General features: G+C 28.5%; 1 protein-coding gene and 1 long non-coding RNA gene across 11 annotated transcripts; one reads left to right on the top strand and one right to left on the bottom strand.

The window, feature by feature from the left end:
* The first annotated feature begins 4,386 nt into the window (after positions 1–4,386).
* On the top strand, positions 4,387–9,890 carry LOC121224123 (uncharacterized). 10 transcript variants are annotated; one of them, XR_005921642.1, is made up of 8 exons: positions 4,387–4,699; positions 4,787–5,029; positions 5,560–5,667; positions 6,539–6,632; positions 7,036–7,097; positions 8,088–8,819; positions 8,916–9,141; positions 9,230–9,856. It is a non-coding gene; the product is annotated as an uncharacterized lncRNA (long non-coding RNA). The 10 variants fall into 10 exon arrangements; XR_005921640.1 differs by lacking the exon at positions 6,539–6,632 and having other exon boundaries at positions 4,391–4,699; XR_005921638.1 differs by having other exon boundaries at positions 4,392–5,029.
* A 2,861-nt stretch (positions 9,891–12,751) lies between these two features.
* Positions 12,752–13,826, bottom strand: LOC121224122 (ethylene-responsive transcription factor ERF023). Its single transcript, XM_041106729.1, has one exon. It carries the CDS (start codon positions 13,487–13,489, stop codon positions 12,935–12,937), a length of 555 nt encoding a protein of 184 aa, XP_040962663.1. The 5' UTR covers positions 13,490–13,826; the 3' UTR covers positions 12,752–12,934.
* Between the last annotated feature and the right edge of the window lie 8,297 nt (positions 13,827–22,123).

The following is a 22,123-nucleotide window of genomic DNA, read 5'->3' as shown; positions in this document are numbered from 1 at the left end:
AAAAAAAGAGAGGGAACAATTGTCGATATGGAGTGGCTTGAACTCAAACAAACAAGGGGGAAACTAGTATGTTAACCATTAGACCTAAGACTTATTCCTTATAAAGTTTTTACTTAAAATAATATTTATTTTAATGAGACTTTTATCTTAGGTTGCTAAAAATTAAAAGAAAAAAAATGAGAGAGGTGTGGCGTGAACCTAAGATTTCTAAAGAGTGTACTAGCAACTTGACCATCAAGCTTACTCAATTTCTTGGTTATTAATTTCAATTAACCCCCTATATTTTGGGACATGACATTTTTTTATCATTAAAACGTGGGTTTGACTAACATTATTTAATATTTAATTAGTGTTATTAAATTGGATTGAACCAGCCGATCAAATTGAGAAATAAGGGTCGAATTAATCTCTGAGTGAATCACTTAAAAAAATTAAGACAAAAACCGACACTTGAATTGATTTTATAAATTTTAAATATTTATAAAATTTTAAATTTAATTATTATTGAAACAACTATCAAACTAATTAAATGGAAAATTAATGATTGTATCAACTAAACTATCATTTCAATCATTATTAAAATATTAACTTTAACAAAATGTTGTTGGGTCACTTTCATTAAAGAAAATGAGACTAAGGGTGAGTTTGGATGGACGGTACTTTTACCTGTGGTTAGTGTAAAAATAGCGGTGGCGTTGAGATTAAATACTGTAGCGATATTATAGCGTGAGACAAAAAGTAAGCTAAACGCACCGCACCCCACCGCCCATCCAAACCCACCCTAAGTAATTTAATAGTGTTAGATTATGTATTTAATTATATAATGGTCGGAGAATTGTACTTTTTCTTGGTGTGGTGGTGCCGTTGAGAACTTAAGAAAGCCCCCAATATTTATTTATTAATTTAAGGTAATATTCTTGTATTGTACTTAGACCTGATCATGGGTTGGGTTACTCATTCAGATTCGTTCGAAAAGTAGAAGGGTTTGGACAAAATATAGGCCCGTTTTTTTAAATAGGTTGAGCCTCGAGTAAGATCTTTTAGCATAGGCCCAGCCTAGCTTGACACAAATCAGCTATTTTGCTGTTGTTTCGTTATTATATTTTTACTATTTTGTTGTTACTGGTTGGATATTGTATAACTCTTATTTTATTGTTAATTTTGCTACTATTTTAGAGGCATTTGTTTGCTAAGTTGCAACTATATATCTTAGTGTTTTTAGTGTATTTGATTTATTATATTTTTAATTTATTTTTATATAAAATAATAATAATAATAACTAATATGGGCGAACCAGGTCGAGCTTAGCATTTTTAATTTGGGTTGGGCTTCGATAGAATTTTAGACCCAATTTCAGGCTGAACCCAAGTCTAGAAAACGAACCTAAAATTTTGCATCGACCCGACTCGACCCATGATCATTTCTAATTGTTCTGTACGAGAGTTTGTGTCCAATCTAAATATGTTAACTTTGATTAGAATTCAAAAGTACGAATTGGCGAATTAATCTTTTTTATTATTAAATGAATCAATTTAGTGTTTATACTATTAAAAAGAATCAAATAAGTCTAAATTTGAACAGAGTTAAACATTTTTTTATAACTTTTTATTATAGTTCTATTTCAAGCAAAAGACCTTATTTACAAAACTATAAAAATATTAACTCCAAATTAAAATATAAAGATTGAATCCATAACTTTTGTAAAACAAGGACTAATGGCAGAATTTAACCTTCTTATTTTTATCCTATACTTACACTAAATATAAAACTAACATGATTTTAAACTCTTTTATACATTTTTCTACTATTATTATGTAAAGAAAAGTGGAGAGAAAAAGAGTCTTACTAACCACTTTCCTATCTACTTTATGAAAGAGTACCAAATCGTCCGTAAAAAACAAGTGTGTGATAAATGCCCCAAATCTATCATATGATTTCTCAAAGCCCACCTAAGGAGCCATCCACCCGATTTGCCCCTTTTGTCTGCCCACAATGAAAAACCACATTTTTTTATACAACTTTTAAAATTTTAATCCTCATCCAAACCGTAGGTATTAAATTTGTTTAGTGAAATTTTGTTTTTACTCATTGTGTTATGTGTAAGTTATGAATTTAGTCTATATTTTTCAACTTGATCATTTTTATTCTCTATATTTTTTGAATTTAAAAATTTCAGTCACGACTCGAACAATATCGGTTAAATATATGTATCTTAATATTAAATATGTCTCACTATTACACCCAATACTTATTAATTTTTTTAAAATTTATTTCAAATCTCAGTGTTAAGTCCCTTTTGTAAAATTTAATGTTTTTGACCGTGCGTAATTTAATAAGATGCTCATTTGTGACACTAAATAGTACAATCTTTTCCATTTTATAGCACGTTGCCAATTCTCATATTATCTGTCAAATATGTCACCATTACCTCACCATCATCATTTTATTTGCGGTTTGAAAAACAAATTAGATACTATGGAATATGTAAATTGGTCTTTTTTTTTTATTAAAATTTTTATCTATTTGTATTGTTAAAAATTGACATAGTTGGCGAAATAATCAGGAAGTGACATGTAGTGTGTCACGTGTACCTCATGCTGGTGTATAATGACCAATTTTTAACAGAATGATTAGTTTGTTATTTGATCTAATATACATAAATTAATTTATCTATTTTTAGTAGAAAGAGCAAAATTCAATCTGACTTCTAGTATAAGAGCCTTCTTGATATTTTTACCTTATAATATATCATTCAATTAATTCTATTTATCAAATTAAAAACTTTATTAATTGAATAATGACAATATATATATTATTTTTTAAAAATTGAAAAATTATTAATTTAATTCAAACTAAAATTTTATTTAAATCTAAACTCACAAATTACTCAAAAAAAAACAGTAAAAAGTAATAACTCAAAAATATTATATATAGAGATAGTTTTGTTTTGTATTAAGATTCTTGATAATATCTATCCAATAGTGTAAAAAATTTATTGGTCAATTGTATTCTTTGATGTTAAATTCTAATTCCAAATCTGAAAATCACATGCAAGTAGGTGACAGTGAGTGAAGTGAAATTAGAATATGAGGTTTTTGTCTTAATTGTGATATTTGTTTATCACGTGAAATATGCACTTATAATTAAAATTACATAAGAAATATTTTATAAAGAAAAATCACTCTGACGAGAATAAAAAACCACGAGTAAAGATAATTTTATTAAAACGATAAAAACGAATAGTACAACATATGGAGATAAAACTAAACTCGAAACCCGAAATAAGAACCCTCAAAACATAAACACAAATTATTTGAAAGCTTGTAAAAGCTAATACCTAAATGTGTAATGAGTTATTTTTCTAGGGTGAAAAAATGACATATTTATAAGCTAAATTTGTAGGTCAAATAATATTAAATAACCTACACTAATCAAAGTTTAAATAGTAAACTAAAAACAAAGTTTAATTGGGAAAACAAAAGTCTAAAAATACGAGGCATAACTCCACATAAGCCAAAAATATTTTAGGGTTAGGATTGTGAAAAGAAAATTGATTTAGAATTGTTTTTGAAAAAGGTTATGAAAAATGTTTCGATAGAGTATGATTTTTTAATATCAAGTAAATTATTATTGTTAAAAGGTTTTGTAAAAAAAAATTAAATTTTTTATTTTAGTTTTGATGTTGGAAAGTAAAATATATATTCAAATTCATTAATATCATTATATTTAAAATGTAATTTTTATATAATGTTTGTAAACATTAATTTGAATGTATAAATAAAATTTTAGATAATAAAATCAAATATAAAGATGAAAAAATATTTGGTACACTGTCAATGGAGTTTTTAGACTCTACAAATAGGATTAGGGGTTAACAAATGTCCTATAAAAGTATAGTAAAATATTAAAAAATAATATATTTTTAGAAAATAGACATGTGACAATTTTTTAAGGTTACTTGTGAAATGAAAAAATACACTATCACCAATATACCAAATACGAACTTTATAAACATAACTCTTACAAATTAAAATATATAAAACTATATGTTTTATATAAATTTTTAAAAAATAATTACATAACATTAAAAATAATAAATTTAAACCCCATGTGTTGGTCTGATGGTATGGTGTTCACCACCCCAGATGTTACTTGAGTTTGAGTCGCACTAGTTGCATTATTGTTAAGGCTTTGCTCTTTTCTTATAATTCAAAAAAAAATTACATAACTCAGAACAAAAATAAACAAAAACTTAAAAGAAATCCAAAAGACCAAGCAAGTGATATAAATAACAACTTGAATGAAAGTGTTAGGTACTCTTATTTACTTACAAAATTTGGCCCCATATTCCATGGACCAATAAGCATCCCAATTAATACACTTAATCCCTTTTAACACTTAGGGGATGTTTGGTTGAAGGTAATGGTTATGCCATTACCTGGCTATTACAAGCCTATTCTGCAGGCCTACTTAAACAGATGTTTGGTTCAAGGGAATACCCTATTACGGGTGTATTCTATTACGGGCTTAAGCAGAGATATTTGTTTATTTCTATTCCCTTCCCTCTTCACCGTTTACCCATTCGTTGCCATATGAACCCTATTTTACTCTCACCAAATTCTCATATCAAAAACACTCAAACGACAACCATTTCTTGCTTCCTTCGACTCCGGCATTCCTCCCCTTCATCTAAGGTCAGGTAAACATTTTTCCTTCTACTGTTCCTTTCATTTTCCTGTTTATCTTTTTTTCTTACCCAAGTTGCATCCCGAGTGGGGGCATTAAGTTGGCTTGGGACGAGAGAGAATCGAACAACCAGTCGGCTTGAGAAGGGGATGAGTGGGCCCTTGCTAGCTCAGCGTGTGAGAGGGAGGTGAAATTTTAGACCTGGTCTGAAATAGAAACACTCTGCAAGGAGGTTGAACCGTAAGACGTTACGGTAGTAGGCTAATCCTTGGCTTAAGAAGCTGAAAGGAAAAAGCGGTGTTGGCTTGTCAGAGCAGCAAATGACCCTGGCGGATTAAATTGAGTCAGTACCTCTTCTGGCACTGCTGGCTCGCTCTCACTCTCACCTCCAACCTTTTTCTTTAGAACAGCGTTATTTAATTTTTCTTTCTTAGTCCTAGAAAAGATAAAAATTTTAACCTAAATATGGTATAATTTGATTCTTTCTGAGTTAGTACCTATCTCATAAAACATGTAGACTTTGAGCTTTATTGCCATTGATTGCCTGTTAAAAATTTTGAAAAGAAAATTGAACTGCATTTGAAACCTTACAGTTCATTTTTTTCCAAGCTTAATTAATTAAATTTATGTAAATTGAATTCTTATGAAGTTTTTTACCGCAAGTAAGCAAAAAAATTCTTTCAAAGTTAGTCAACTATTTAAATCATTATATTTGGACTATATAACAGAACAAGCCTATTTCTACAAACTATTACTGTGCTCCTCGGTAAAGCATATGTGCATCTTGAATGTTGTACCTTATTTTGCTAGTGGATGTATATGTGCTTTGGTTTCATGTGGAAATGCAATAAGATGCTTTATTTATTTTTACAGTTTCTGTTGATAGAGGAAAACCATACTCACTTGAATCTTCATTTGATTTGTCATACAAGCCAGAAAGACACCATCAATGGAATCTGTTGATTCTTCTGGTGAAGAAGAGTAAGTTACTCATTACATTTATAGCTTTCTGCTTTATTATTTGGATTTCTTTTAACTAGTATCTCTGCATTTGAAAACTTACTCAGGCTTTGTGCTTTTGCAATTCTTGCTTAGCACAAGCATGAATCTTAGTCCATCTTAATCATTTGATAGTCAATTGTTTGTATGATCTGACTCTGAGGTTGTAGCTAATGTGGGCTGGTTTTTTTAATCATTGCTAACTTGTATTGATAACATTTGCATGAGGATGAACCATCTTACCATATTGACTTCATATATATATTATGCATATATGTGTGCTCAAATCATTGGTGATTGCTTACTACAGTGAGTCAATGATATTATATTTAATTTAAATCTAATTTGATCTAGTATGCTTCGTTCATTTATAATTTCAAAGTTTCAATTTTTTTAATATCGAATTGGCACAATGAAACTCGAATATTTAATATTTAAGTTTGTAGTTGTAACTTTTTACTGGTTTTCTTTGTTATTAGTCTGTCCCTACATTTTGAAGGCAACGATAATTGAGTTTCTATTTTCTAAGGTTGTATAGTAATTCTCCTTAAAAACTAATGAAAGCATGATCATATTTTGTACCTATCTTCATCTGTTTTATGCAATTTAAATTAAGGGTATTTTTCATAATGTTGATAGTTGATTGGACAGAGACATTATAACTTGATCACCAGTCCATCGTAAGATTTTTGTATTTAGTTGCAGGCAATCATTCATTACCCTCATTTTCCACTGGTTTTCATCTATTTTGATTGATTCAAAAGTTGCAAATTTTATCTGGCATTTACATGGTTGCTAAGGACATTTTCTTGGAATGATTAGTTCTTTATCCATTTCTATTCTCATTTTCCAGGTTTCATCTATTTGATTTCTTCAGAAGCTGATAATGTTCATGTTTCTCTTCTGACAACTTTTTTTTTCACTGTTTCTCGATGCCATGTTCAGTTGTAAGTAGTGCATGTTGTATCTTATCATGATTTATTGAATTATTGTGGTTTTGAACTTGTAACATTGTGTTTCTCATTCTTCCTTGTTTGGTTGCTCATAAAATTGAGGGAAAATGGGTATTTAACTGCTTGATAGAACTTGTAACATTGTGTTTCTCATTCTAGTCTAGTCATCTATGCAAGCCTTTTTCTCATTCTAGTTTAGTCATATGCCAGATGAGTATGCTTTAATTGTTCAACCATATGTAATATTATGTGTCATTTTTAGTTTTATTGGTTTCATGTTTTCCATTCAATTTACCTTTGGTTTTTTTGTTTAGTTTATTTTTATTTGGATTTTAGTTGGAACCATTATGTGTTAAATGTGTATCCTTTTGAAATAATGGAATGGTTTGTGTTTTAGCTAAATGAGTGGTTGAAGGTAGCAACAAGAAGGGGAAAAATATCACTCAAGGGTGTGCTAAGGTAGCAACAAGACAATATATACATGTTAAACTACATTTACAATTCGGATTTGATCTTTTTACTTTAAACAAGAACATTTTGGTTATATTTAATTTTCGATATGTTTTTATTTTTGATATGTTTCATTTAAAACTATTTTAATCTTTTAATATATTTTAAACTATTTTTATTTTTGATATCTTTAATTTATGTTATATTTAATTTTGGTCTTCAAATAATGTTTTATACTACTTATATTGTTTGATTAAAAATTATAATTAAACAATGTTTTATATTACTTATATTGTTTGATTAAAAATTATAATTAACACTACAAAAATTATCTCAACAAATGAAACAAAAAAAAAAGTAAAATGCTACAAACAAATCATATTATGGTAAGAATGTAATGTATATGGAGTTTTATATTTTATTTAAATACAAATAATAATCGAATAATTTAAAATACATAATTTTTAAGATATTTAACACACTACATACTTATAATCGAATTGAGTTAATACAAAATAAAGAAATTAAGACCTTATTTTCTTTTCTCATAAAAATTATTAAATTCATATTATTTTTTTCCTTTTACTAATTTTAACTATTCAAACAAAATAATATATATTTTTCTATTCACAATTATTAATTCAAATAAAACATTAGTTAATTACAATGTGAGGATGAATACAAACTTTTTAGAAGGTAAATTAAAGATCGAATATTTTAAAAATTTTCATATAATATATGTATATTTCTGTAGAACTGGAAACTATGTTATTTGGATGTGGATGTTTTAAATGGGTATTTTTAAAAAAAAATTTATTAAACGTCAATTATCAATTAATCAAATCCACAAAAACACATTCTTTTCTTTTCTTTTTTTTTCTTTTTTGGGTGATTGATAAAGAAATGAATTTCAAGTTTTTTACTTGCAAAGATAGTTGTAATTTCTATTTTGTGCTTTGTAAAGATTCTTAATATGTATTGTTTATTTTTCTTTGATAGTGTGTTATTGCTTCCTCTTCTTCTTTGGCTTGTTTGATTTCTTCCTTCACCCACATTTGAGCATCTTGTATTCACTGAATCACTGTAAGTTCTTTGACAATTAAATTCTTTGATTTTATTTTACTATTATTGAAATTAGTATTGGAGAAATGTGACCCTTTTACTACGATTTGAAAATATGTAACACTTTAATATCTTGCAGTAATGACTCGTCTGCCTTTAATAGTACAAAGTGTGAGGCGTAAAAGAATTGGTCTTGCATTGACAATATGGTTGCAAATGTGTACAGTTATGAGTTGGTTCTTAGTTACATTGGGTGCCTTCCATATCCTACATACTTATAGACTAAGGATTAGATCCTATATTTTAGATTTTTATGCAAAACGAGATTATGTGAAAAGACTTGTATATGCTAGTGACGAGACTTGTATTGAATAAGTTAGGATGAATAGAATTACCTTTTTTAAACTATGTGAAATGTTACAAACTTTAGGGGAATTGAAGTCGTCAAGGAACATGTTTGTTGATGAGTAAGTGACAATGTTTTTACATATCATTTCTCATCACCTTAAAAATCGAGTTATCAAGCATCATTTTAATAGGTCCGGGGAAACCGTTAGCAGATTATTTCACAATGTTTTAAACGCTGTCATACGCTTGCAAGATGTGTTATTTAAAAAGGCAGAGCCAATTACAACTAATTCTACAGATCCAAGGTGGAAATGGTTCAAGGTATTGGAGTGAGTTCTATATATAACTTGTACATAATTTAGTTGATTTAGATTTACATATAGTATCCTAACTCAAGGTTTTATACATGTGATGTAGAATTGCTTAGGTGCTTTAGATGGAACTCGCATCAAGATTAGGGTTCGAACAGTTGATAAACCTAGATATCGAACGCGAAAATGTGACATAGCAACAAATATGTTAGGTGTTTGTACACCTGATATGCGTTTTGTTTATGTTCTTCCTGGTTAGGAAGGTTCTGTTGCTGATAGACGAGTTCTTCGAGATGCCATTAGTAGGAGACATGGACTAAAAGTTTCTCATGGTAAAGTGCAAAATTAGAGGACTTTGAATTAATCTTTAAGATCATACTTTTTTGGGAAATTAATCATGACAAATAGTTTTTTTTATAGGTTGTTATTATCTAGTTGATGCTGGATACACAAATTGTGAGGGATTTCTTGCACCTTTTAGAGGACAAAGATATCATTTGAATGAGTGGCGTCACGGTTACCAACCAAGTACTCCGAAAGAATTTTTCAATATGAAACATGCTTCAGCACGTAATGTTATTGAAAGATGCTTTGGGTTATTAAAACTTAGATGGGGAATACTTAGGAGTCCATCATTCTATCCTGTGAGGGTGCACAACAGAATCATTATTGCATGTTGTTTGCTCCATAATTTTATTCGAACCTATATGAGTCTTGATCCTATTGAAGCGGAGTTGGGAGAAGGATTACCTAGTAATGTGATAGATGACGATGAACCGAATATCGTAAACATTCATCCATTGGATGCATGAGCTACTTGGAGGATGGAACTAGCCAACCAAATGTTCGATGAATGGCAAGCATCTAGAAATTAGTTAGGTTTAGGGTAAAAATAGTAAACGTTAATTTGTTTATGTTTTTTCATGTATCTAGTTTATGAAACTTCGGTTATGTTTGAATTATTTTTTGTATTGCACTAGACTTATTGAATTATAATTTATTTTCTTTTGATTCATCATGTGTTATAATTTTATAAAGTGTTGACCTTTTGATTCATAATATTGAACTTAATTTTAATTTATTTTTTTCTTAAGATAGTTATGTCAGGTTTTTCACAATCAAGTGTTTTTTCCTAAAATTCTCGAGGAACCAAAAGGAAATGGGTTCCAAAAGAAGATGCTGCGTTGGTTGCCTGTATGGTCGACTTGCACAATGTTGGAACCTTTAATGTTGATACGGGATTCAAAGTCGATTATTTAAATGAGTTGGAAAAAATGTTAGAAAAAGTTCTACCTAATGCCATGTTGAAGGCTAAACCTAATCTTGAATCGAGGATTAGGACATTGAAAAGGGATTGGTCAATCGTTTATGACATGCTTAGTGGAAAAAACAATAGCAGTTTTGGTTGGGATGATCATAGGCAGCTTGTTGTTGCTGAAGATGCGGTGTGGAACTCATATATAAATGTAAGAATTATTTCAAGTATTTATTATCTTATTTTGACCAAACTTATATCTAATATGAATTCCTCATTTTTTTAAAGTTATAAAGAAGTCGATCAATTCAAACATTGTAGTTTCCCTTATCATGACCAACTTACTACCATTTACGCAAAAGATCGAGCCATTGGGAAAGATGCTTAAACAGCCGCTGATATTTTGAAGAAATAAATGTTGAGGATGTAGCTACTACAAATACTCATGAAGAAAGAAATGATTTCTATGGGTGCGAAGCTGATGTTTCTTTGGATGACATGGATGTTTCAGCTACACAACCGCAACCAACTAGAAACCAAGGTGATTCTACATTTTCAAAGAAGAAAAGAAAGATTTCTGATGCAAGTGATTATATTTCTTCTACTTCATTTCATGATGCTGCCACTTTATTAGCGAAAAACATACGGACCGTTGGCGTTGAAATCAGTAGGAGTATTGCCTCCGAAGTGCTAATTCAACAAAAGTCAGAAATGACCATTCAAGAAAGAGCTCTAACATTATATCCAACATTATGTGAAGTAGAAGGTTTAACTGAAGATGAGCGCTATCGAGCATTGAGCAAAATTTTAGATCATCCAATGCAAATGCTCATTTTCTTTAGTTTACCTTTTTCTGTGCGATTGGAATGGGTCAGAAGATATCTTATTGACCATTAAAAATCATGGTTGTGTTGATGATATTTTGGTAACTTTTTGTATTTGTAATATTTGGATGGTATAATGACATGATAGAATGTCATTACAATGTTGTAACTTTTAGATGTTGTAAAATTTTATAACATATGGATTATGACATATAAACTAATGAAATCATATAACTTTTTGTTAATATATGAATATTATGTTTGGATGTGAAATATAATTCTCAAGTTATTTATTACTTCTAATATTTTATTTTTTATTGTAGAATAATTAAATTATTTAATTCACTTATGATATTTTAGCACATTAAATATGTATTGCAGTTTAAAAATAATAAAGTAGATTATATATTATTTTTATAGTATTATATATTATGATTTTTTAATTCATATAATAATAATTATATTAAGAATTTTATTAAATTATATATTATTTTATTAAATTATATTTAATAATAATTATGTTAAAATATGATTAAATTATTTATTATTTTTATTAAATTATTTTTAATAATAATCTTCTTAAAATTTAATAATAATAACAATAATCATCTACCTAAAAAAAATTCTGCTAAGGGTATTCTAGTCATTTTAGTTTTTTCCTTATGCTATTACAACATCATTCCATTCAACCAAACACAAGAATACTATTACAGTTCTATTCCATTCCATTCAACCAAACAATTGAATTACTGATTACAACTTTATTCCATTACAGCTCTATTCAATTACAACTCTATTTAATTATAGCTTTATTCCATTACAGTGAACCAAACGTACCCTTAATTGGGGTCGAAAATGAGTAGGCAGAAGTCTTGACCACAAAAAAGTATAACAATAAAATTATACTTTGAGTCATCAAAAATTTATTATTATTTTATGTTCTTTTTAAGCATTTTTTCTACTTCACTCCTACACTTCATCAAATTGAAAATTAAGAGTTAAAAAAAATAAAAATAATTATTTAATACATATATGCAAGAGACTTCATTTGTGTTAAAGAACAATACCATAAGTTTTTGAATTTTTTTTCTAAATTTGAAATTTAATTTTTATATTTTATTTATAGGAATTCAGTCTTTTTACTTTTTAAATTTTAAAATTCGAGTCAATTTGTTAATACTGTTAATGTCATTTTATTAAATTCAGGTCTATTACAACGTTATTTTTTTAATTACATGACCTATTAAATGAGTATTTTTCATATTTCAAAATATCGCATCAATAAATTTAATGAAAAATGTTAACAATGTTAACAATTGGACTTGAATTTTAAAATCTGAAAATCCTAAAAATAAAGTACAAAAATTTTAAAAAATAACACATGTCAAATACTTCACTAATCTTATTAGAATTTAAAAAAAAAAAATTAAATATGCCATAAGTCTTTGTACTCTTTCCAAATTTGAATTTAGTCCTTATACTTTTATTTTTAAGAATTTGATCTTTCTACTTTTTAAATTTCAAAATTTAAGTCCAATTGTTAAAGCTGATAATTTTCTGTTAAATTTGTTGTTGGCGTGACAAGTTGAAATAAAAAAGCACTCACTCAATAGCCATATAACTAAAAAATTAATGTTGTAATGAATATGAATTTAACAAAATAATTTTGGCATTGTTAATAATTGAAATTTTAAAATTAAAAAAAAACAGAGAATATGAATTTAACAAAATAATTTTAACAGTTTTAATACTTGAAATTAAATTTTAAAAACCGAAAAAGCAAAGAGATGAATTCTTAAAAATAGTTAATCTTCAAAATAAACAAAGTTCCTAGAAAATGTGAGAAAGAAAAAGAGAGAAGGATGAATTAATTGATAAGCTTACCTTTGCTAAATCGACGTGCCATAAGAACCACAAAACTTAAAAGCATATATATGGTATAATGCTTTGTAATAAGTACATAAACAGCAAAGAACACAAGAGGTTGTTGAAACATTAATGGCGGTGTTTTTTGTTTTTTACTACACAAAGTGGGATCCCTACACATCAAAGACATGCTAGGAAGTGTTGTTGTGTTTGGGTTTCTCCGTCAAGCCACGATGAATCGCCGGCGAAAGTCCATCCACAAGAATTCCATTGACAACCGCCGTTATTCATTAATTCAGGCAATTCTATTTCACCCCAGAAATCATCACTACCGTCTTCGGATGATTCTGGAATTTTCTTCGACGAAGATACTACTAAATGTGCCGCTTTCGCGGCGGCGGCTTGGATGTCACGAGCAGTGGACGTCAAGGGTATGGGTAAATCGTCTACTTCGTCGGGGAAGTTCAGTTGAGCTTTACGTCCTCTCAAACAAAACGCCGCTACGTCGTAAGCTTTAGCGGCCATTTCCGGCACCGGGAATGAGCCTAACCAAATGCGTGACTTCTTGCGGGGCTCTCTAATCTCCGACACCCATTTGCCCCACCGTCGTTTACGAACGCCACGGTATACTGGATGCCGAGTTCCGCCGCCTCCTTTCGTGTCGTGTTTCATGGCGGATTCCGGTGAGGCGGTGGAGGCGTTTAAGTCATCCTCCGTATACGGTGGTTGTTCCATTACGTGAGAACCGTTTTATTGCAAGTGTTGAGACTAGCATTTATATTTGCAATTAAACGTTACAACGGTTGGTTGAAATTACGTAAGTACCCATACAGGTCAATTGTCAAAACAAATAAAGCATCCTATTGTGAGAACATACAAAGCTCACGCGCCACTTGTTTTGTGTTAGGAGGATTGTGATAGCCATTGCTTTTGCCCTACGTTGGAAAATTTTAAAAAATTGAACTTTGATTTTCACCTTATGCAATTAAGGACGGATGCAAAGATGAATCATAAATATTTGAGGGTTAAAATGCAAGCTTATCATTATATTATTTTGTAATTTCATTAATTTCAAAAGAGGCATATTTACCATATTAGGGCCAAAATAACCTTCTTTTCTACCCCTAGCTCTTTAAATAACATTTTACCTTAAACTTAGATATATTTTGATTATCGGCTTGATCGTTATGGTTATTTGTATATATTCATTGTGATTGCATTTGTAACTTCAGAAAATAAATTTGTAAACTAAATTAATAGATTTATTAATCTTTTAAAGGTTAAATTCTAGTTTTTATCTTTCTACGACACTCAAATTTGAGATATAATCTTTATACTTTTAATTTTTTATGATTTTGGTCCGTTTTTGTTTTTATAATTTCATTAGTTAATCTAAATAATTAATATTCGACATGAATTTTTATTTACAAACACTTATTTTAACTCATCATGATAACATGAATATTTTTATGTTGGAAGGTGTGTTAATTCATATTATTATTTTAACTGAAGTAATTAATAATTTTATTAACTAATAATATTATAAAAAATATGATAAATTAAAATAAATGAATTAACTTCTATAAAATTAAAAATTTCACTACTAATATAAAAACAAATTCATAATTTTATTTTTTAACGGAAAAAGTAACTTTATTTTGTTTATTTATTAATTCAGTGTGGGTTTGGATAGACGTTTACCTCTAGTGTAGTGCGCTTAATTTACTTTTTGTCTCACGCTATAGTATCGTTACAATATCTAATTTCACCACTATCGCTATTTTTACAGTAATCACAGGTAAACGCACCGCTTATCCAAATCCACCCTCAAACTATTTTATTTTGAATAAGCGATAGATATTTGACAGAAAAGCACCTACATGTTTTTAGTTAAAGACATCCAAACCAAAGTGTTTTTAAAGCATATCATTCTTACCCAATTTCATCAGTTTATTTCAATTCTAATTAAATAAATTACTAAAATTTTATAAAAATAAAAAAATTAGTTCAACCGACTTTATTTTAATTCGGTTCAATCAATTTCAAGTGATTCACTCAAGAGCCAATTCAAAATAGGTTCAATTATTTATTCGGATTATTATACTATCTGATTTCCAATCCAATCAATAACAATGGTACTGATACTAAAGGATTCATTTTTTTTCTAAGAGGCTTGTAATATCGATTGGTGTCGTTAAGTTGTAATTAAATATGTTATTATTATTATTTCTTTTAAAGCTTCCAACTTAAAACTTTACGTAAGAGATTTCAAATCATTACAACGTCTAGCAAAGGGTAGTGTTTATGGTGATGAACAGTGTTGTCTACTGTCTCCTACCAAGAGTGGTGGAGCATTAAGATTTTGACCTGAAAATGACCAAGTCACCCTTTCACAAAGTGAAAGTGGGATTTTGGAAAAAATAATAATATTATTTTGGCTTTTGCCTTTCGGTAGTGTAAGGTTGGGGATGGTTCACCCATTCACATGGTGCAACCGGTAACACGAGATTTTTGTGACTTAACTTTTCCCTTTTCTTTTTCAAGTGTTTTTCTCTTTTAATTCTTTAATTTGGTAGAGCTTTTATGGGTTATTTTATGTAAATTATGATTCCCTTTCCACAGATAATTTTGAAAACATTAAATTTATTAATTTTCAACAAAGCCAAGACAAATTAACAAAAAGTTAAATAAAAAATTTAAATTTTTATTATAAATATTAACTGAACTCTAATTAAGAAATAAAAATATATTTAAATAATTAATTAGAACCGGAGAAATTCGAGTTGGGTGAAATTTCAATTTAGGATATCAAAATTTTTGAAGCGGTTTAAACAGATATATATTCTAAAAATAGGTGAATATATTTAAGAGGTCCTTTTATTATATAGACTTCATTAAATTAGTCCCTCTGGGTCAATTTATTCTCTATATTATTTAAGAAATCAAATAAGGTTAAATTGGAATAAATTTAACATTTATTGTTTAACAGAATTAATTTTTTAAATTTTTTATTGTTTTATAAATGAAATTTTTTTGTTTGAAATTGAATTGTAATTGAAAAGAAGCTAATTTTTAAGATTTTTTATACAATAAATGATAACTCTATTACCATTTGAATAATAAACAAATTAAGTTCATACATAAGATACTTTTTAACTTCTAAAAAAATTGTGATCAATATTTGATAATTTGACTGCAAAATCGGCCCCCAATGACCAATGAACCACAAAAGCCCCCAAAAATCCAAAAACACAACAAAACCAAGAGAATAAATGAATAATAGAAAGAAAGAAAGAAAGAGAGAGAGAGAGAAGAAAGTAAATAAATAAACAAACAAATTAAATGAGCAGGGATTAAATAGATAAAAGTTCAATTTTTTTATGGTGAGTTTGGATGGACGGTGCATTTATCTATGGTTAGTGTAAAAATAGTAGTGGTTGTGAGATTAAATACTGTAGTGATACTGCAGCGTGAGACAAAAAAATAAACTAAATGCACCATATCGTACCCCACTGCCCATCCAAACTTACACTTAAAGTTTGAATAAAAAAAGTGTTGGAAGAGTCTGTATAGGTAACCGTAAAAATGATGAAATTCACATTTAGTCCTTTTAGAATTAAAATGTTGCATATTAATATAATAGTAAATCTTCATCTTGGCATCCCCATATAATTCAATTTTGCACCCTCCCAATTAAAATTTCTTTCCTGCCCCTTAAAACTTGCCAATCCAATTTTTTTGATTTCTCAATATATCTATCGGAGCGATGCATTCTGTAGGTTAGGGATAGATGCTGGCCATAAGTTTTAAAGTTGTTCCATACTCAGTAACATAGATGCTGGCCATAAGTTTTAAAGTTGTTTCATACTTAGTAACATAAGTTTTAAAGTTGTTCCATACCTAGTAACTATATTTAAATTCAAACACATATCTCATCACTGATTTTAATCTTACTGTTGCAGCGCTCAATTTCACTATTACAGTAACTACTCTCATCACTTTCATTGTTCTTAATCTCATTGGAGTCAATTACACTACTCATCTGAATGAACTCTTAAAATTTAACTCGACTATGGAATACCGATTTAACTATTTTTTTTGTTTGAAATAGACCACAAAATCTATTTAGTTTTCTGCTAAAAAGGTAACATCACATTTGGGAAGCCAAATACCAACAAAATCTTATCTACAAATTCCTATCAATAAACAAACAATTAAAAGATTAGCATTGATGATGGGTTTTACGCATCCTTTCTTTCCCTAATTAATTAATTTGTCTTTACATTTTTTCTATTCTATTGGGAAGTAGGAAGTTATTCACAACTTTCCCCTTTAAATAAATAAAATTTTCCCTTATAATTAGTTGTAAAGTTTTAAACCTCTTAAAATTGGGTGAACCAAACAAGCTATGTCATAGGAAAATATAGGACTTTGCATCAAATAAATTGTGGTGTTTTAGACCATAGAGTTAAATAGGCATTTGCAATAAAGGATGGGGCTCAAAACAGCTGTTTCCCAAAGTTGATTAACATCTTTGATTTTGGGGTCCCCTTCAATTTCCTTCCCTTTTTTGTCCTCTTTGAAGAAATTGTCCTTTATATATATATAATAAAAATTAAATACCATTTATGTGGTAAACTAATTAGGGTTAACTGCTCCAGATATCCTTGAATTATGATCCAGATTTCAAATTGATTTGTGAACATCAAAACATTTTAATTGAATCTTAAAAGTGTCAGTATCATATCAATTAGGTCATTTTGTTAGCAGAGCTGTCAATTTAGGTGTTGGTCACTAGGTCGAATCTAACGTGGATTAAATTATAAACATACGTTTACCTACTGGATGGATACATTCGATGATGGGTCTAATGTATTTTAAAAAGAAAAAGAAACAGCCCTCCTAAATTTCATTAAGATTGTCTTTTTTCTTTTAACATGTTAAATCCAAGTTGTTCATGCAGTAAGTATACATTTGACCTGGATTTACATTTAATGTCTAAATTGGTGGCTAGATTGACAGAAGGACTTAATCAATACATTATTATACATTGAGGATTCTAATAGAATAATTTGAAGTTTAGGAACAAAATTGAAATCTGAGTGATTGTTTTGGGATGTTTCGAGAACTAACCCAAAATTAAATTGGTTAATTCAAAGTTCATTTCTTCATGCATTGAAAGATTTCCCATTTTGGCAAACAAAAGCCAAGAGGCAAGTCCCGTGAATCCAACAACAATGTCACCAAAGTGACTAAAGAAATTATTAGGTTTTGGGTTCATTGTACATATTATGTCAAGAAAAAGGTTACTAAATACCTTAATCGAAAGTTAAAACAATCAATCATGGGTTAAAACACACCCTTTATATATATACACATAAAAAAATTGACAAAGCCTATGTGATTGTGGAATTTACATGTAATAGAGATAAAATCCAACCTAGTGAGAATCCAATCTTTTAAAAAGAGAAACAACCATTTGAATTAAATTCTCGTACCCTTATAGCTAGGAGGCAAAGTGTTTCATTCTATTTACCTATTATATAGACTTGTGAATTGGGAAGTACACATTAGTTTTAGGTCAGGTTGAGTTAGATTAGATTGATTCAAGTTTTATAAATTTCGAGTCGTTTTGAATTTAGATGATTTTACGTTTACAAATTCTTTATTGAGTGAATCATTTTAAATTTGGATCAATTCGAATCACTTATTCAAATTATTTTTAATTTGGATTGTCAATCTTTTATGATCAAATTAGGCTAGGTTGAATTCAAATTCGAGTTAAATGAATTGAATTTTCAAATTGGATTTGGAATCGACAAGCCTGCTATTATTATTTATTAACTCATTTATTACACGGTTGATAATTATAATCAAATGATTTTTTTTTGAAACAATACAATATTAAAAGTAGGAGATGAGGATAATAATGTTTAAATCTTTGTCATTTAGATACTCGATGAAAATTCTAACGATTGCTCTAAACAATGTTGACCTTGATCAAATGATTTAATACATAAATTGCTCGTTTATAATAATTTTACTCCATTATTGTCACGAAATCTAGAGAATTGAAGTATTGCGTGTCAAACAATAACAACGATAGAATAATATTAAGTCTCTGAATTTGATAATTTTTTTTTCATATTAGTCTCGGAATTTGGTAGTTTTTCCAATTTCGCCCATAAACTTGGATACTTTTAAGTGAGATGATGTGGCACTCTAAGATTGAGCCATGTTATCACTTAAATATTTTTAAAAAATAAAAAAAATTAGATTTTGTATACTTTTTAAAATTTTCAAGTGACGATGTGACACAATCTCAGAGTGCCGTGTAATCACACCTTAACAAAATCCAAATTCAAGGTCCAAATTAGAAAAAAGCTGCCAAATTCCAAGATTAATGTGGACTAAAACTTATTATGAAATCAAATTAAGAAAATTACCAAATTTAAAGACTAAATGTTACTTTATCTCTTGATTTAACTTTTTAACACACAACTCTCAGCGACATTATTAATTAGGTATAAAAGGAATTAATGCAAAATAAGAGTTAAAAAATTAAAAAAGTTTAGTGATCCGATTATGATAATCAATTTGTACTTACCTTCATGACATAATTTATTGGGTGTTCTGTTGTTTGCACAACAAAAAATTGAATGCAGAATCTAGAAGAGGGTCCATTGATGGGTTGTATTGAAAGGTATATATGATACTATACATAACCATAAATTATGCAACAAAAAATTAGATGATATTTAAGTCTAACTACTGCACCACCATTGGCAACCGAGACTGTCTATACAAATTAAATGTATAGCGGTCAATTTTCATTTAGGATGAAACATGTGTGCCTCATTAATATTATAATATAATATAATGTATTTTTTAAAAATATCTCCAAGTTATGTCAGGTTTTAATGGGGTGAAGTTAGAAATTTACTTTAGAAAGATCAAAGATGGATTATAAATTTTGAGATCAAAGTATAATATTATCACCATATTAATTTATAATTTCATAAATTTTAAAAGATTAAATGGTAAATTTACTATTTTGGGGAGGGTTGCCTGCTTCATTGTCTATGCCCCTGGTTAGGTCATACCCATAAATGAGAGGCAGCCTCTTCCAAGGTTGTTTTCTTCCTCCACAAAATTCAAATTAAAAATTTTATGAAAGAAACATTAAACTTTTTATCACTTGATCCAATATACATCGGTATATAACGAATTACTCATCTTGCTTTATATCATTATATTATAACTTGGGAAGTTCAAACATGTACAACACGAATCTCTACACATTTCTGATTTTTTTTACCAAGTAGGCCGTGATTTAATTATAATTAAAATTTTGGATAAAATGTAATTTATCAATATATTAATATATAAATTTATAAATTTAAAGGGTCAACTGATAAATTTATCAATTTTGTCGACCAAGGCGGCTGTTTTTACCCATTGTTTGTGCCCCTAGCTGTCAGACCTGTAATGAGAGATAAGGTCTTCCAAAATTATTTTATTCCTTCACAAAACTCAAATTCGAAATTAAAAACAAAACACATTATTGTTTTTATTACTCAACTCAATATACATCGTTACATTACAAATTACTCATCTTGCTTTAGAGAAGGGATTGTATAAAATTATGATTCCATGTCATCTCTATCAATTTCTAATAGGAGAATGACAAATCAAGTTTTTCCTCTTGATTTTTAGTATTTTAGTTGGATTTGAATTTTTTCAGGAGGAAAAGACAGAAAATCAAGAGGAAAATTATGATTTGTCATTCTCTTATTAGAAAAGAATCGAAATGACGTGAAATTACAATTTTACACCATTATTTTTCACTTGGTTTATATCATTGTATTATAACTTGGGAATTTTAAACATGTAAAACATGAATCCCTACACATTCTGGTTCTTTTTTTCTCGCTAGTCAGTGGATTGCAAAATAATTATAATTAGATGTTGGTGAGCGTGAAATGATTTAAAAAACAGAAGAAAGTGTTGGATATAATTGTAAGATATACATTATATGTTTAAGAAAGAACGTAAGATTTGAACTTTAAAAGCAACATTGTTAAGAATACAATAACAAATTCTAAACTTAAACCATAAAATCAACATGAAAAATACAAAAGAAAATATTTAGAGAGCACAACTAGGGGTGAGCAAAATCCGATTCTATTCGAAAAACTCGATAAAAAATTTAAATTTTGAATTAAATAGTTCGAGTTATTTGAGTTAATCAAGTTTTTCGGATCAACTCGAATAAAAAATTAAGTTTTGTGGTTTAACTCGAATATGAATTACAAAATTCAAGTTATCCGAAAATCCGAATAAGAAAAGGCAAAACTAGTCATTTTGATAAATGTTTATCTTTTCTAAAATTACAACTCAAAACCATTAAGTTAAAAGGCAAAACTATGCCGTTTTGATAAATATTTACTGATTAAGTTAAAAGGCAGAGCCATTATATTATTTATGTAGCTAAATAATATTGTATTTCGTCTACTAGTTAAATAATTAGTTCATGTAAACACAACATTGAGTATAAATAATAGGATTTGTTAACTCGACTCGACTTGACTCAAAATTTTTTAACTCGATTCGATTTAATTTAAAAAAAATTTTAAATTGAATTCAGTTGTTAAAATAAAATTAATCAACTCAATTAATTTAATTTTTTTTTACTTAATTAGACTCAACTCGATCGAATACGTACTCTTATTTACATACATGCAAATCTAAACACAAAACATATGATTGATAATCCTCCTCTTAAAGCTAACGTGGTACTGACATGCAAAGAAACATTGAATCTCACCAATCACCTCGAGATCCGTTTGTGATGAAGGTGGTCGGTATTGTATTTATATCCATTGAATTTGATATGTTTCGTGTCAAATTTTTGTGTGTTTCGAACTTTTGTGTATTTAGTTTATTTCAGTGAGTATCGATCCATTCTCATTGATATAAGCTTTATGCAGATGTAGATGCTATGTTATTGATGACATGAGCAAACGAACCCATGTGGTGCTTTGTTATAAGTTAGAGATTGTGATTCATTTAAACCGTACTATACAACATGCCTTTAAGTATCAAAATGAACTAAAAAATAATTTAGCTACCAAAATAAAATAAAAAATAATGAGGATAAGATTAAAATATATATAGCTTAATTCTACTATCTATACATTATAAGGGGCGACGATAAGGGGGTTGATAGGGACCCGACCATCATAAAATATAAAATTCAATTTTTGACCTTTAAATTGATAAAGTTTTAAATTAGTATATGGTAAAATTATATTTTACCCTCCTAAAAATATAAAATCTTGACTTAATCCTTTAAAAAATCATAAAACT

This window comes from Gossypium hirsutum, chromosome D12, assembly GCF_007990345.1.
Source record: "Gossypium hirsutum isolate 1008001.06 chromosome D12, Gossypium_hirsutum_v2.1, whole genome shotgun sequence".
Lineage (NCBI taxonomy): Eukaryota > Viridiplantae > Streptophyta > Magnoliopsida > Malvales > Malvaceae > Gossypium > Gossypium hirsutum.
Note: the sequence above shows the minus strand (reverse complement) of the source record. Positions and strands in the feature narration are given on the sequence as shown.

Coding starts and splice junctions, on each gene's coding strand:
- LOC121224122 (XM_041106729.1), bottom strand. CDS start 13,489: ATGGAACAACCACCGTATACGGAGGATGACTTAAACGCCTCCACCGCC.